This window comes from Nymphalis io, chromosome 30 (genome assembly GCF_905147045.1).
Source record: "Nymphalis io chromosome 30, ilAglIoxx1.1, whole genome shotgun sequence".
Classification (NCBI taxonomy): domain Eukaryota; kingdom Metazoa; phylum Arthropoda; class Insecta; order Lepidoptera; family Nymphalidae; genus Nymphalis; species Nymphalis io.
In genome coordinates this window covers 2,504,514-2,522,210 of record NC_065917.1, presented here as the reverse complement: position 1 = coordinate 2,522,210, position 17,697 = coordinate 2,504,514, and the positions used below count along the sequence as shown (strand labels likewise).

Below are 17,697 nucleotides of genomic sequence, written 5' to 3'. Positions count from 1 at the left end.
GTTTTCACCCACGATCATCGGTTACGATTCACGCGTTCTAACCACTAGGCCATCTCGGCTACAAAATGTAATGTACAATATGTATGGCTATGTAAATAAATGTTTTGAAACAATGACCTCATGTTGTATACTATACGCTACAATACAATAGTATGATATTATACAATAGGAGTATATTGAAGTATTTTAGTTACGCCTCAAAAACAATGCTATGTAAAAAACAAACAGTACTTATTACTAGGAGCTATTAAAAATAACAAAAACAATAATTAAAATTAGAACTTATAGGATTGGATCGTTGTCGGGGATATTAAAAAAAAAACTTCCGTTTAAATGTAAATGTCAAAAATATAACCTAAATGTAACATTTAAGCTAAACATGAAATCTAGTAGTTTAATATTTATACTTACCGCAATTCGTTTCAATTAAAATAAATCACGCCCAGAAAACGTACGAAAATATTTAAATTTTAAAACTACCAATTTCCAATTTTTTTTTATCAATATTACTTTTTTAATTTTGCCGGTAGGCAGACCGTTAAATGTGCCAGCCTTAAACCGTCAAAAAGTCAAAAATAATACTTACACTAGCTCACTCACCCTCCACACCGAAACACACCAGGAAGTTTCCTACAAATGTTTTGAAACCTTATCTGCAAACAACAACATTGTGACTTTGAAATTTGACCCACATGGCGCCCAAAGGAGTTTCACTTATAAACCTAACGCATTTACTATCTGAGTCGGACATCGAACCCAATACGGATGCGAGATACAAGTAGAGCATAGCATAACGACATAACTAGAAAGAAATTTAAGATCAAACCCATGCATGAGTGCTTTCATTCATGCGTGTTGGTATCACGTACGAGAGAATAGGATAGAATGCATTTTGTCTGTTTCAATCGTAAATTTTTGGCGATTGACTCAAATGGTTAAGGTTTCCTGAATTTGTTTATGTGTGTGTTAGGTTAGGCTAGTTTTCTATGTGTGCTATGTAAATTGGTGTTACTAAGGTAAGGACTTACCACTAACTCACTAAACAAATTACAATTGAGCTATTTGATAGGATAAAACAAAGCCTTTATATTTAGCCAAGAGATATTATATTGCACAAATGTGTGCGCAAACACAGGTGCACTCTCTATTCCCTAACTTTCATAATCCGATGGGACGGAAATCCGAGACAACCAGACAGAGTTCAGGTGCAGAACCAACGGTTTTATATGCTTTTTGAGGCACGGGAATGTACAACACTTCGAATTTCCAGACACCAGGCTGCTACTGAGAATTTCTGCCAGAAAAACTCAATAACTTTTTATTGGCCCGACCTGGGAATTGAACCCAGGACTTCCGGGTCGGCGGCCTAATATATAGCCACTAGACCAACGAGGCAGCTACAAATATATATAAAACAGATTATATCAAACTAATTGCTTAACTTCCTCCTTGTTTGTTGTCGGTTAAAAAGATAAATTCATTTGCAGTAGTGGTAATTGGTAATGTTCTTCCCGGATCCTTAGACTTCATATACATTATGTATCTTCAACTTTAATTTACATAATACATTAAAAAAAATGTGTAGAAAAAAAATATATGTTGATCTTTTATTTGAATGTAACGGCTAGACTAGCGTGAATATGCACGTAGCACAGATGTGTCCGCAGCATAACGGTTTAACGTTACAAGTGTATTAAGTTCTCACGACTCCTAAAGCGATTTAACGCTGCGATGAATATTCACACGCGTAATCTCCAACGTATGATACATATCTGTTGTTTATGTAAAATATATATATATATATATATATTTGATAATTTGGGTTACATTATTGCAATATTCCTAGTGATCTATAATTTATTTGAAAATAATATACAGCGTATGTTACTCGCTGATAATTAAGCTTATCGTGAGTGAGAGAATTTTCGAAATCGGCTTAGTAGTTATTGAGTTTATCCGTTACAAACAAACATACATTGACGGGCCGGTTGGCGCGGTTGGTAGACTTGCCTTTCACGTCGAAGATTGTGTTCAATTCCCACCCAGGACAGACATTTGTGTGAATGAACATATCTGTTTGTCCTGAGTCTGGGTGTAATTATCTATATAAGTATGTATTTACAAAAGAAAAGTAGTATATGTAGTATATCAGTTGTCTGGTTTCCATAGTACGAGCTCTGCTTAGTTTGGGATCAGATGGCCGTGTGTGAATAATGTGTTATTATTATTACTATATAAAAAATTGAATCTTATTTCTATAATTTAAGTATATTATGGATTAGTATATGTGTATATATAAAGCAAGCAATATGCATAAAACTTATATCGGAAGATGCAGCGTGTTTCGGAGAATTTTAAGTTTAAAGAATTTATTTCTCATAAAGAATTACAGAAATTCACTTACATGAGAAAGTTACAAACTAATATAAAAATCTAAGCGTACAGTGTTACAAAAATTCGTAAGAAAGAAGGTAGATGCAGAAATTTTTCGACGATCGACGAGCTTGTTAAACATTTCGCCCGCCGTGTCACCTCAGGAATACAAAAGTATGGATGCGGCATATTTATTGAAATTTGTTCATCATTTTATTTTATTATTATTATTATTATTTATATTTTTTTTTATTAATATATATTTTCCTTTTTTTCCATTTTCTTTTCATTTTTTAAACAGATTTTTTTTTAGAATTATTGTTTTATCATTTATAAATATTTATTGTACTGTGTTGTTTGTTATATAAAATCTTAGACGTCTTTTGAAACTTGCCATAGATGTGGGCTCTTTAATGTCTCTCGGTAACCCGTTGTACAGCTTAGCTCCCTCGAAAGTAATATTTTTTTTTCCGTAATTAGTTCTAGGGATTCGCAAGGTAATATGATCTGCGTTACGCAATTGAATTCTTTGTATAGCTGATTTTGTTTTAAAATTTAAATTTGTGTGGATTTCTTTATTCAATATTTTTCGTACGTAATATGCACGTTTTATAGGCATATGTTTGAGCGATGTTTACTATTTTAGTATTTTTTAAAAATTTTCAGATGATGTTAGGAAGTTGTAGTTAAATAACACTTTAATCAATTTATTTTGAGCGGTTTGTATTTTCTTAAGGTGTACTTTCGCCGCAGTCCCCCAGATCTCAATTAAGTAATCGATATGTGGTTTCACCAATGAGTTATATATCAGATATTTTACTTTTCGCGGTAAACATCGCACGACACCACGAAGAGCTCCGGTCAAGGATAATAATTTTGATATGATTTTTTGGATGTGTGGTTCCCATGTCAGCTTATTATCGAGTATCAAACCAAGATATTTTTCCGACGTCTTTTTATTTATTTGTTCAGTATTAACAGTAGGTTCAGTGTAGGCTTTTATCTTCTTGTTTTTTGCAGTAAATATTACATAATTTGTTTTTTTCTATATCAATAGTCAGCAAATTACGTTTAAACCATACATCAAGAAGCTGTAGGTCGTTCTGAACGTCGTTGATAATTTCAGTAATAGAGGAACCATAATAGAAAAGACTAGAGTCGTCGGCGTAGAGAGCCAAATCTCCTTTAAACCGAATATCTTGTATATCGTTGATATATATAAGGAATAGTAGAGGTCCCAAAATGGAACCTTGAGGTACGCCGTACAGAATGGGTCTTGGACTACTTTGTCTGTCATTTATTTTCACAATTTGGTGACGATTATTTAAGTAAGATTTTAACACCTCAAGGGCCTTTCCTGTTACGCCTATGTTAGATAATTTCTGCAGTAGTATGTCATGGCTCACTGTATCGAATGCTTTTCTGAGATCAATAAAAACACCTAATACTACCTTTTTTTTGTCAATATTCGGGTGATGGGGTCAATTGTGGCTGAAAGAGTGTTTGAGTGCTGTCGAAAACCATATTGCTTTTGAGATAAAATCTTATTACGGGTTAGAAATGTGTACAAACGATTATAGATTGACTTTTCATAGACTTTTGAAAGAACAGGTAGAACGGAAATCGGTCGATAGTTACCTGGATCTAATTTACTTCCTGATTTATATATAGGTGTCACCTTTGCTGTCTTTAAATTATCTGGGAAAATGCCATTTTCAAAACATTCATTTATGCAGCAACTTAGTTCATCGGCCATCAGCAGCTCAATAGACTTAACAGATTTAATACTTATTCCATCTATACCAGAACTGCTGTTTGTTTTTAAATCCTTTACTATTTTCTGTACTTCATTTATGGTAACGGGTTCAAATTTTGAAATTTCATTTCCATTTTTAACCAAATATGGAGTGTGGTGTATAGGATATAGTGAAATAATCTTATTCGCTAAATTTAACCCAATCATAGAGAAATACAAATTAAACTGTTCACATACTTCCGTCTCATCAACAATAACGTTGGAATCAATTTGGAGTCTAAGTGGTGATAAGTACGCTTTTGATGTTATTGATGGACAGACTTTTTATTAAATTCCACATCTTGGTAGGCTTATTTAAGCAGGTATCAAAGGTTTTAAGGTAATAATTTTGTTTTGAATTTTGAATAATTTCGGTAACCAATTTCTTCTGCTTGTCCAAATCTTCATTTATAGTTTTATATCTGGGGTCAGATTTATTTTTGAGCTGCCATAATTTATTTCTTTTATTTATTGCATCTATGACATCCCGGTTGATCCATCCAATCCTGTTTGGGTGGGAATAATACCTTGATTTATTTATTAATACCTTGATTTATTTTTATTTGATAAACAGGTCAATATTTTCCTCTCCAAGCTTGTGTATGTGTTGTTAACGTTGTCTTTGCTCATCTCCTGGAAAGATCTAAAAAACCTATTGTAGTCAATTGCATTGTATTGTATTCGTTTAACTGGTACTTGTTGACATTTCCTTACTTCTAAGAAAATCTGTTTGTCAGCCATTGCTGAATCTATGATTGCTAAGTGGAATTCATTTTGTTTAACACTTGAACATACGTGATCCAATATAGTTGTTGTTGTATTAGTCTCACGAGTGCAGTAGTCACGATTGATTTACTTTAAAATTTGGATAGCATTCTCTCTTAAAGTAAGCTGATAATTACGAGCCGCAGCATTGGGTTTCAATAAGTCATAATTAAAGTCTCCAAAAATTAACATTCAACAACAACAAACAACATAACATGTAGTTGCATTGAATACTCCTCGAGAAATTAACTTGAGTTTGTTCTGTCAGGTTTATATATGACACCTACATCCATACAATACTTGTCAATATGTACCCAAAGAAAGTGGTTATCATTGGTACAGCTTTCCTCTAGAAGATGGTGATTTAAGCTGTCATGGACAAACATTGACACTCTACCTCCCCTTGAATGTTGTCTACAGTTGTAGTAGTGTGAGTGTCCAGGTAATTGAAGTCTACTAGCTTCTTCCTTATCTTTTATCCACGTTTCGGATAGAGCAACAATATGTACTGTGTATTGAAAAGATTGTAGGATACATTTTAACTCATCAAATTTACCCGGTTTAACTATACTGCGTACATTTGCATAAAAACATTTGATCGATTTGCTAGTGGATTTGATTTCTGAATAGGTATGTGCAATTTGATACGATACGTTATTGTTAAAAGACATACCTAGATTTTCGTTATTGTGGCTGTAAAGTTTTTTGGCTGCGTTTTTATTATTTTGGGGACCCCTTTTTCATATTTAATGCGTAAGTTACACTCTCCATTGGCAGTTCGGTGTTGGAGCTCTGTTTGTAGATTCTTTAAAAATTCTCTTTGATAGGTTGTCTGATCAGAAAATATTTTAACGTTGCTTAGTCGTACAGTACTTTTATTACGGAGTAGTTATTTCGTAATTTTTTCAGAAGAGAAGCAGACTTTTATAAGGCGAGTTTTAGTTGGTTGGTATCTGCCAAGTCTGTATATTTGTTGAGGGTCAGGACAGTCGTTGATAAGTAACTTAATTATTATTGATACTTCTTGTATATCATGTTGTGCTCGGTCTGCACTATTGTCAGCACTGGATTCTGTTATACCAGCTAAGATGATGTTTTTGCTCCTTATATTACGTTCTTGACATTCATTTATTAATTTTTCATATGATTCACATGTTACTAACATTTTGTTGCTGTCTTGTGTTGCAGATAGTTTCAGTAGGTCAATTTCGGATTCTAAAAGCTTGACTCTTTTTTCCGTGTCTTGTGCAGATGTGACAAGTTGGTGCATGTTTGTCCGTAGTTTGTCTTGTTCTATGGTCATACTGGCCATGGTGTTGCTAATAGTATTGACCTGGTTTCTAATTGCGGTTACGTCCTGGCAAAGCTTATTAATGTTGTCGTTTTGAATGCTACTGGTTGAAGAGATGAGGGCCATCATATCTGCCATTTTTTTTTTAACTCAGATAATTCATCCATGATACAGTCATTTTCACTGTGGAGTTTACGTTTGTTTCTGAAAGTAACTTGCGTAGTATCAGAAGCAGTACTCATGTACAATTGGGAATCACTACTTCCACAGCATATGCCACCTCCATTTGGTGAGCGCAGTAAACTATTCATAGTAGCTCCGTGTTTCTTTGAGTCGTTTGATAGCAGATGTTGTTACACCGTACAAGCGCGCGCCAAACCAAAATGAATTCAGAGTACTTAGAACTAGGATTTACTTTTGTATATTACTGTAAATTAATTATTTTTAATACACAAACAACACGTCCACACTGTACGCTTGCGCAATGCGAAATGTAGTTTATTTTAGTATATAATATCTCTATATAAATAGCTGCGTTTCTCAATTTCACCTAACAAGCGTGAACTTTGTATACTTGACTATGTATAAATAGTGGTCTGGGTAGGTACCACCCACTCATTAGATGTTCTACCGCAAAACAGTAGTACTTGGTATTGTTGTGTTCCGGTTTGAAGGGTGAGTCAGCCATCTTAATTACAAGCAGAAGGGACGTAACATCTTAATTCCGTGGTTCGGTTCGCATTCGGCGCCTTGAACACCGGCGAGCCCCACATACCCCCTCTACTGTTCCCGTTGGAGAAACGCGTAACGTGTTTTTCCAGCGTTAAAAAAGTGTAATCCCCTAATTTAGACAGTATTAAAATTATGTTTTCTTTTGTTACAGATAATAAAAGATGTTCCAATACGAATATGAAAAGCGACCGCCGTCGCGCGACAGTCGGACAGTCTCGCCGCACTGGCATTCCAGGCCTTTACCACCCAGACCTGAAGACATTCTGCCAGCTAAAACCAGCGTAAGCGTTACTAATATTGGTATTTAAAAATATTTATCTACCAAACGTAGAAGGAGTAAAGATAAACAAACCTTAGATTTACATATTCCACGCGATTCGCTAATACCTCTGCTGTATTGTACACTAAGAACGGTTCTCGATTAATACATCTCTATATATAACACAACACTATTACACTCGACTACTTATATACACTTTAATTTTACTTCCAAAGTTTCGATAGCAACTTCACCGATATTCATTAATTCAGTCATCATAGAGTATTCAAGATCCGACCAATGATATCGCGTCATTTCAAAGTCAATCTTGTTGATCTGCCGATCTTGTGGTTCGAGATGATTCGATGACAGTGTTCTCCTGTCCGATTTGATTTTGGCATCCATCTGCAGTCGGACAGAAGTGTGTGAAGCAGTTATAGTACGCAAGTATGTGCGCAAACATAAGTCTATTCGTTAACTCATAATCCGATGAAACTGGAATGAGTTCAGTAGTTATTCTGTAAGAACGAAATTGAGAGAGAGAGAAGTATCGGTAAGTGATATTCGATATTGACCCTAACAGTTATAATATACACATCTAAATGGTAAATTACTATGTCAGTTGTCAAAATTTCACGGGTGAGAGAGTGAGCTCTTACAGGATAGCAATGCAGACCCAGAATCATCGATTTATGGATCGATGCGCTCACTGCTCACAACCGGGCCCTCCTGCGGAGGCCGCAGAGGGTCATAGCGGTAAGAGCGATAAGAGGGTATCGTACGGTGTCTTGGACAGCGGCGACGCTCCTTGCGGGCGATCCGCCCTGGGAACTCCAGGCGAAGGTGCTCGCAGAGGTGTACCGCTTCCGGGCCGAGGTGAAAGACCGCGGCAACCGTCCAGGGTCGGCGGATGTCGGGCTCAGGGATCAGGATTCTATCCCAGCAAGCCCCGATAGCCCGATGGGAGGAAGATCTGGGCGGGCCTGGCGACAGTGGAGGCGGTACGTCCACTTGAGTCGCTGGGTCAAAAGAAAACGAGGCACGCTCTCGTTTAGGTTGACGCAGATACTTACCGGACACGGCTGCTTCGGTAAGTACCTGCACAAGATAGCACGGCGGGAAATGTCACCTTCCTGCCACGAGTGTGGTGCGCCAATCGACACGGCGCAACACACCCTGACGGAGTGTGCCGCGTGGGGGCCCCAGAGGCTTTCCCTGGCGGCAGTTGTCGGCGGAGACCTCTCCTTGCCGAGCATCATCAACGCGATGCTCGGAAGCGATGAGTGCTGGTCGGAAATGGTCTCCTTCTGTGAAAATGTAATGTCGCATAAGGAGGCCGCGGAGCGGGAGCGGGAAGAGGACGCCGCTGCAAACCTGCTCCGCCGAAGAAGACTGGGGAGAAGAATGAGGCGCTATGTGCACCTTCTCCCTCCGCCGCAATAGGCGTCGCCGGGACTAGGGGGTTCTCAGTACCCTGGTAATCCCCCTAGAGAATGGAGGCCTGCATACGCAGGCCACCCGTCAGAGCGTCGCGGTAGCATGCGCAAGCGATCCCGTGGCGCTCCTCGTTATGACGGAAAGGGTACCGCTGGTTTTTTAGTGGGTATTCCGTTTTTCGGGGCGCACTCGGCGCCTCGGACATCGGCGAGCCCCACATACCCCCCCACTGTTTCCGTGGGGGAAATTCGTAAAGCGTTTTTCCAGCGTAAAAAAAGACCCAGAATCATCGACAGAACGTAACTTTTTTAAATATATTAAATGTAGAACGGTTGCACCGGACCGCGTTTAATGGTGTCATGATGATATCAACGCACAGTTCAAATTGCTGGGGCTAGTACCATAAAAGTTTTCATATGGTAGTTTATATACCTATATAAAAGGAAACCATATGAAAACTTTCATGGTACTTCCTTGTAACTAACCTAGTTACAAGGTAGGATTTTCGAAATTATGAAACCCCTAACGTTCTGATTGTGTGACAGTTTATTTGAAAATTCTCTATTTTTGATGAAAAAGATATGGAAATTGTTATCTAGCAATTAAGAAATTAGCAAATACGCTTCACGCTTTTGTGGCATTTATATAATCGTGTTTTTTTTCTCTTTTCTGGCAAGTATATACGCTATTTGAGCGCAAAAATCGTGTGTTGATGTATCTCATTTATTAAACTTTTTTTAACAAGAGATTTAAATTCATTAACAGGCAAAGGAATATAACATTCTGTCTTAAATTAGAATCATGAAAATACAAGGCAATATAATAATAATTAAAATAGATTTGACGTCAACCCTTACGTGAGGTTGTAAGTGGGGATTGAAACATTCTTTAAACAAAACCGTATTGTTTTTGAGGATGTTACTACTAACTAATAAATAACATGGCCAAGCGTTCCGTATTCACGGATCGTCACGTATTTTAGGCTTTGATTTAAATGTCCCGACATACTCGGCCTTATTATTCATTAAGGTTGTATTTACTGGTGGTAGGGCTTTGAACAAGCTCGTCTGGGTAGGTACCACCCACTCATCAGATATTCTTCCGCAAAACAGCAGTACTTGGTTTTGTTGTGTTCCGGTTTGAAAGGTGAGTGAACCAGTGGGCCATAACATCTTAGTTCCCAAGGTTGATGGCGCATTGCCAATGTAAGTGATAGTGAACATTTCTTACAATGTCAATGTCTAAGAGCGTTGGTGACCAATTACCATCAAATCCCGTTTTAAAGACTTGTCCCTAACAAGCTAAAAAGTCTGGCGACCCTGTTTGTAAGTAAACACCAAGTATTACCGTTAAGTAATTATGTGGTAATGATAGGCGGAAGCTGATACCGTCGGCTTACGGCGGTCGTTAGTATACAACATAGGTAGGTTATATACATTAAATTATAATGTTTATAATCATAATGATGATTCGTGATTTATGTAACTTTAACCCATGATTATAAAAAAAATTACCCACCCATGATTATAACATGGCTGCCTCGTTGGTCTAATGGCCAGATATAAGGCCGCAGAACCTGAGGTCCTGGGTTCAAGTCCCAGGTCGGGCCGATAAAAAGTTATTGGGTTATTTATTCGAAAATTCTCAGTAGCCCGGAGTCTGAAAATTAGAACTGTGTACACTCCTGTGCCTCAGAAAACACGTAAAGCCGTTGGTCCTTTTATTAAGTCTTGAAAAACTCGTTATACGTTTCTCCCACGGGAACAGTCGGGGGGAGTTTGTAGGACATCGGTCTGGAGGTAATTTTTACATGATTTGAATGTTTCAGGTGCCATTGAAAGTTTGGATCATAGCGAGTGCTTCGTGTTTCGCGGTGTGCGGTGCGCTGGTCCTCGCGACCATTGTTATCACCAGATGGGGAACCAGTGAGAGCTACGCACCGAGAGAAATATATGCCGAAGCCAGGGTTAGTTACTGTGTTATGTTATCCTAGTACTTTAATCTAAATCAAACCCCCCATAATCATTTCCTTATAATCCAGATGCCCGATTGTGAATCATTATAACCTATATACATTAGTTTAATAATAAGTATCTATCAAACTGACAGTTCATATTTACTAATTTTGATTTTATTCGTATGAATTTTACTAAATATTTACGTTTTAAGTTTTTCTTCAACATAAATCGGCTTAAAACATTTCACGAGTGAGATACGACGTCAGATCTTAGAAAAATGCAACGATTTTGACCCTTTAAAACTGTCAAATTGCCAATAGTGAGAAGCATTATATCTTTTATATTTTAGGAACCAATATACGCAAACCTTCATCCTGAACTACGACCAACAACGGAAGCTGAAGAATCTACATCACAGGAAACGGACAATGAGATCCAATACCCTATCCTCGAAAAGCTGTCCATATTCAAGAACATAGTCGCAAATCGGGATAAAAAGAAACAAGAAAATAACTTAATAACGAAACCACAGCTGCATCCCATCCACGACACGTCCTTACATCACCCGGAGAAGAAAATAGAGAAGAAAGATCAAGCAAAATTACCTCAAGATTTCATCCACGTACCAGAATTCAAACCTACACTCCCAGATGTTTTTATAGAGGATTCTGAAAGGATATCTGATACTTTATCTGGAATTAAAAAAGCCGAATATAACTACGAAGAATATTATAATGATGAAAATTTATATGATGATTACATGCAAAGTAATACGATGACGAGTTATTTGATAGAAAAAGTCCAAGAACTCCACGATTGGATCACAACTGACCCAGATTTCGAGGACAGGGCTGATAAACCTAAAACTGGTAACGAATTTGGACAATTGTTAAAAGCACTGAACGATAGTCTGATTGAAGGTAATGTAACGATCGTAATGACGAAGCTGAAAGATTTGTACTTGGGAGAGAATTTTACAATTACACAACAGAGTAGAAAAGTTATATTGAGTAATAGTACGAATTTGCTGTCGTTTGGGATTCTTACATTGGATGTTATGCTGCTCCATAATATTCAACTGATGGCGTGGGAGTCTCAGGTGAGCTTAGTCCTTTATTGCTCTAAGAACACATATAACGAGGTCTTGCCAAACTTTTTTTTATGTTGGAAAAACGCTTTACGCGCTTCTTGTTGATTGTTTGTTGGGTTTCTCGACTACCACTTACCATTCCACTTACAAACTTATTCAGAGAAGGCGTATATGAAAAAATAAACGTATATAACGTATATAGTAATATAAAACCTGTCAAATTCATATTCTTTCTTCAAATTTGATGTTTTATTGTTTAAGGAATCAGCTCGTCAGAAAATGTTGAGAGATCCAGACGTTTTCGCTTTCAATGCGCTTTTCATGGAACCCAGCAAGGTTGAAGCGAAGAGGAATGAGATTTTCCATCAATATGATAATACTTTTGGGTGAGTAATCGGTTTTATAAGTTCTTTTTTTTATATATATATTTTTATTTATATTTAAATACTTTTTTGACCACCATTCACTGTGTAGTAGGACAAAAGGCGGACTTAATGCCTTAAGGCATTATCTACCGGTCAACCTTAATCAATCAATCGTATATATAGTTTACTCCGAATAACATATATCACTGGCTTGTAACTCACACTATGCGCAGACACACGTCCGCTCTCAGCCGTGACTCTCGCCGTAATGACGTACATTGATATGTGATAGAATTTATGAAATATTGTCCAAAGCAATTGGGAAGGTTATGTTGTTACATCCACAAGCTTGTCCAATCCGCTTGGACCAAACTTGTTATTGGTAGGGCTTTGTGCGAGCACGTCTGGGTAGGTACCACCCACTTATCAGATATTCTACCGCAAAACAGCAGAACCTGTTATTGTTGTGTTCCGGGTTGAAGGGTGAGTGAGTTAGTGTAATTACAGGCACAAGGGACATAACATCTTAGTTCCTAAGGTGGCGCTGTAAGCGATGGTTAACATTTCTTACAATGCCAATGTCTATGGGCGTTGGTGAACATCAGGTGACCCATATGCTCGTCCGCCTAACTATACTAGAAAAAAAACCACTTGGTACATTTAAGCAATAGAAACATCGACCATACGCGCGCTACTGTTGTTACCTCGTGAGCGTTCAAGCATGGCGATCGCTGAAGTAACATAAAATTTATGTGTAATAAGTTAAGTATTATATTAGTGTGTAATTATTTGTACGTAAGTTTATATTTAAACCCTGCACCACCAACCCAGAACAACAGTAAAAGACAGTAACAGTAAGAGCCTGTGAATGTCCCACTGCTGGGCCAAGGCCTCCTCTCTCTTTTTGAGGAGAAGGTTTGGAGCTTATTCCATCACGCTGCTCCAATGCGGGTTGGTGGAATACACATGGCAGAATTTCAATGAAATTAGACATGCAGGTTTCCTCACGTTGTTTTCCTTCACCGTCAAACAAGTGATTAATTATAATCACAAATTAAGCACATGAAAATTCAGTGGTGCTTGCCCGGGTTTGAACCCACGATCTTGGCTTGCCTACCCAGAATACGTTTTGTAAATTTTCTATCTGATTGTGTTGTCTGGAAGAGATGGCTAATTAGTCGTAAATCCATTGTACAACAAATCTATTTTTTAGTCGTTTATTTAGTTATTTTGTTTTTTCCTGTTAAGCATTTCCTATATAATATAGAACGTATCTGATAATCTCCGGATTTATGCCTAATAAAAGGTCTCTCTTTGATCAAAAATACTGGTGGTAGGACTTTGTGAAAGCTCGTCTGGGTAGGTACCACCCACTCATCAGATATTCTACCGCAAAACAGCAGTACGTGCTATTGTTGTGTTCCGGTTTGAAGTATGAGGGAGCCAGTGTAATTACAGGCACAAGGGACATAACATCTTAGTTCCCAAGGTTGGTAACGCATTGGCGAAGTAAGCGATGGTTAACATTTCTTACAATGCCAATGTCTATGGGCATTGGTGACAACTTACCATCAGGTCGCCTCGTCCGCCTTCCTATTCTATAAAAAAAAACAATAGCAATTTTTCATCGCTAGACGGCTCAAATTGAAGAAATATTTTTAAGCTTGTATTAAATATGAATTTATTTTTTCTTAACAATAAAAAAGTTACAAAACACATATTAATAGAAATTTTATTATATTTACAGGAAACGTCAAAATCGTTTAGACATTGACGACCTTGACATTGGAAAGAACCTTCTGGAAAATGTACTGGAAATCGGTATGAGCACCGCCCGTGCCGCGATACACTTAGGCAGAGCATTCAAAAACACAAAGTACGTTTTAGCTTAAATGACTTAATGATTTTAGTGAAGCTTTTGACATCTTTAGTACAATTCATATATAGTTAGAATATTGTTTAATTATCTGTCTTAAAGAACACGTTGTGTAAGGAGGTCCTCAAAGATTAATTCTAGTATTGTTGAAGTATTTTTTTCGTATAGGACAAATATTTATGTGTTATTAAAAAGTTATTAAAAAGCAACAATTATATTTATGAATCAATTTTATTTATTTTTTTCTTACAGAATTGTTTTAAATCAACTTTCGAATAGGGAATCATTAAATGCCAACATACAAAATCAAATATCCCGCAACATTGATGCCAACACGCATGCGCTGAATCACCTACAATCGTCATTTAACAAAAATGACAGTTATAATGTTGCCAGCAACAATAACGGAGTTTACACAGATTTGGATTGCGTTTGGTTGCTGTATTGTAAGAATCTTGTCGCCACAGCGAAATTAAGCCCTCCGTATGGGACTATGGCCAGGATTAATGGGTAAGTCATTTCATTCATCACCTGTTCATCACCTGATGGTAAGTGCCTGATGGTAAGCCACAACGCCTTTAGGCATTCGCAATGTAACAAATATAACCATCTCTAACATTGTCAGTGCGCCACTAATCTTGGACACTATTTAAAATACTAAGTTCCTATATCTCTTGTTTTGTCCTAAAACATGTAATATTGTATTATTTATATATTTTTATATAAATATATAATATAATTCTCTATATATTATGTAGTATATTATATGTGTGTTATATTTTTGTGTACATATATTTGATACAATTTACGGATTACCGCCTTCACGAACTTCTGCTAAGCCTGAAGGTTGACTGGCAAGGAGTGCCTTTAGGTATAAGTTCGCCTTTTGTTCCACCTGCATATTAAGGGGTTGATAAATTTTTTTAAATAGACAAATATATATGGCTTGTTCAACCCTAACACAAAGTATAAATATTATATGCTATTTGTTTGTTCTGAAATTATGTCTAAATGTTTTTAAAAAGTTTACATTTATATTTTATTGAATCTGGCAACATTGTTATTAGAACACAATAATTTCGATTTAATATTTGTAGGTTGGCTCTACGCATGCTGACCGGCGAGCTACCAACCGACCGTGCTTTGGATACGATGCTCTATGAAGTGTTGACTGGATGGAAGGAACTTAACTGTCCAGAAATGTTTCCAAGGTAGGACGAATCAATTAATTACAAACCAAATCAAAGTATTCTTTATTCAAGTTGACACTTGCGAGTACTTGAGGACTATTAGTTCAGAATATAAAACTAACCGAAAAGAACCGGCAAGAAGGTCAATAGTCTTTTCCGACTTAAGTTATAGGTAATTAAGAAAAGACAACCTGAACGATTTTGGAGAGCGGAAAGTCTTATTGTACACATACACATACACACTTTCTCTCACACACACACCCACACACATTCTTCATACTGGGGCGGGGCTCAAATGTCAAAGTGCCTAGGGTTATTAATTAATTTCAATTTAATGTAACTTCAATTCATTTTATATATTATCCGTATCTACCAACATAAGAAAATTGTAACTAACAATTGTATGAATTTAAAATCTGTATTAAATTATTATTATTAAGTTCGGGCATGCTTGATTTATAGATTTCTTATTTATAGATGCAGCAAAACAAATGCAGCGACCGTGGTCTTGGAATCCATAATTCAGCCGCTAAGGAAATCTCAGACAAACAACAGATTGTAAAATTAAATATATATAAATGAAATACGATTCAAAACAAACGCGCCGCAAATATTTTCATGGAACTTACGATGCCAGCCTGAGTTATTATTATATACAAATATGGACTTCGAATATTGTGTAGGCATTTTAATTTCTTTTACCGCAATTAAAATGCGCCGTGGCGTAATTATTGTGAAGTGCAATTAGCGTTGCAACATTTTATCAAGACGTCAAATGTCAAAAGCAAATTTTCGCGCCAAATCCAGTGAATAGTGACATATGTTTATGGGACCAATGTTTTTAGTATTTTATATTTATAATCTGTTTAAATTTTGATATATCTATCAAATATTATTTAAGTAGTACAAAAGTAAAAATATAGTTTTAATTTTGACTGTTGTATAGAGGCAATTTTTAAGGTTTAATTTAAGTAATATAAAAGGCGCTCAAATTGGGTGTCTATGTTTATTTATTTAAATTAAGAATCTAATTTTGGTGTCTTTTAAATATAATTTTTTTAATGATCATAGACTTCTATAATTATTATTTAATTAATTATATTGTTTAATTGACTCATGAACAAATATTTTTTTTATCAGACGATATACATGTATTTTCTTAACATTAAATTTACAACTTTTTTTTATTAAGATCAAAGTAGGATTATATGAAATAGTTTCTATTAAATCGCAAGTAACTTGACAATAAAAATAGAAACAGAACAAAAATTAAGGTTAGTCTATGGTCAAACGTTATAATAAGGAGGATTTATGTAATAACTTTATTTTTTATTGTACACTGTTTTATCATAAGCGAAGATGTGACAAGCGTGAGCTGAATTGTTATAGACTGATGTAATAAATAGTTTTTATATGTTTAAACATCTTTTAATAAAAGTATAATTAGCGTACCGATTTAAATGCTGAGGAAACAGACTTGAATAACATTTCGCTCCCTTCTGTAGAGCTATTCTCATCTGCTTACATTACAATATCACAAGATTTTTATTGACACTAGCAATTTGAATGATAAACCCCTTAGGAAACCTTAGGCTTATTTTTGCAATATATATTTTTAAACAATTTTTTTATGCAGTCCCCTTGAAACCCATTTGACCGCTAAAACTCATTGCGGGTCGAGACGTTGTGCTGAATGGCCTTGTGACAATTTCCTACGCAAACACAGGACAAACGTTCTTTCTACTTGATGGCAGAGCTGTGTGCAAGTCCATCTGGGTAAGTACCACCCACCCACTCATCATATATTCTACCGCCAAACAGCAAAACTTATTATAGTTGTGCTTATTCTATTCTTAGTGTAGTGTTCCGGTTTGAAGGGTGAGTAAGTGTAACGACAGGTACGAGGGACATAACATCTTAGTTACCAGTTCGGTTTAAAAGATCATTATTTACTCAAAGAACACACAGTTCACTTAAAGAGCAATTTAAGAAATTTTACATAGTAAAAAGGGTAGACAATCGTATCGTAGTAATCTTATTGACAAATGTAATATTATTATAAAATACAGTACAAATCAATGACCAGAAAAAGAAACGGAGATTCTCGAAAGTAATAACAAAAAGAACAATATATATATATATATATATATATTTTAGCCCTTAATAATTTTTGGTGTTCTATGTGTGTTTGTACGTGTTTTATATGTGTACGTGTAGATGTGTGTGTGTGTGTATGTGTTATTATTTTTTTTTAATTATGGGTGTGTTGTTTTAGTCGTAAATATTTTTAGAAATAAAACTTTTTATCTTTGCTTTAAAGGCTCGAATCTCGAAAGGTGCTCGAACAATTTTTTATATCAGCAGGCAAATTATTGAATAAAGTTACAGTTGGTGGCGCATTGGCAGTATTAGATTAATATTGCTCACAATGCTCATGTCTGGGTGGTTATCACTCAACATCAGGTGGTCCACTCGCTACTAATCCAATACAATAAAAACAAGTGAAATGTAAGCGTGGGAGCTATCCTATCGAGCAAGGTACGACCTACATCCATCTCTTAAAAGG

The 17,697-nt window shown here is 36.2% G+C and overlaps 1 protein-coding gene across 1 annotated transcript in view; it reads left to right on the top strand.

Moving 5' to 3' along the window:
- LOC126779952 (uncharacterized) overlaps window positions 1-16,546 on the top strand; it is a 30,030-nt gene extending 13,484 nt beyond the window's left edge. The window contains exons 2-9 of the mRNA XM_050504169.1: window positions 7,108-7,237; window positions 10,481-10,618; window positions 10,960-11,709; window positions 11,962-12,086; window positions 13,813-13,941; window positions 14,194-14,451; window positions 15,039-15,152; window positions 15,609-16,546. Coding sequence (XP_050360126.1) covers window positions 7,118-7,237; window positions 10,481-10,618; window positions 10,960-11,709; window positions 11,962-12,086; window positions 13,813-13,941; window positions 14,194-14,451; window positions 15,039-15,152; window positions 15,609-15,693 — 1,719 coding nt within the window. The 5' untranslated portion in view covers window positions 7,108-7,117 and the 3' untranslated portion in view covers window positions 15,694-16,546. The remainder of the gene's footprint in view (window positions 1-7,107; window positions 7,238-10,480; window positions 10,619-10,959; window positions 11,710-11,961; window positions 12,087-13,812; window positions 13,942-14,193; window positions 14,452-15,038; window positions 15,153-15,608) is intronic.
- Window positions 16,547-17,697: the final 1,151 nt, after the last annotated feature.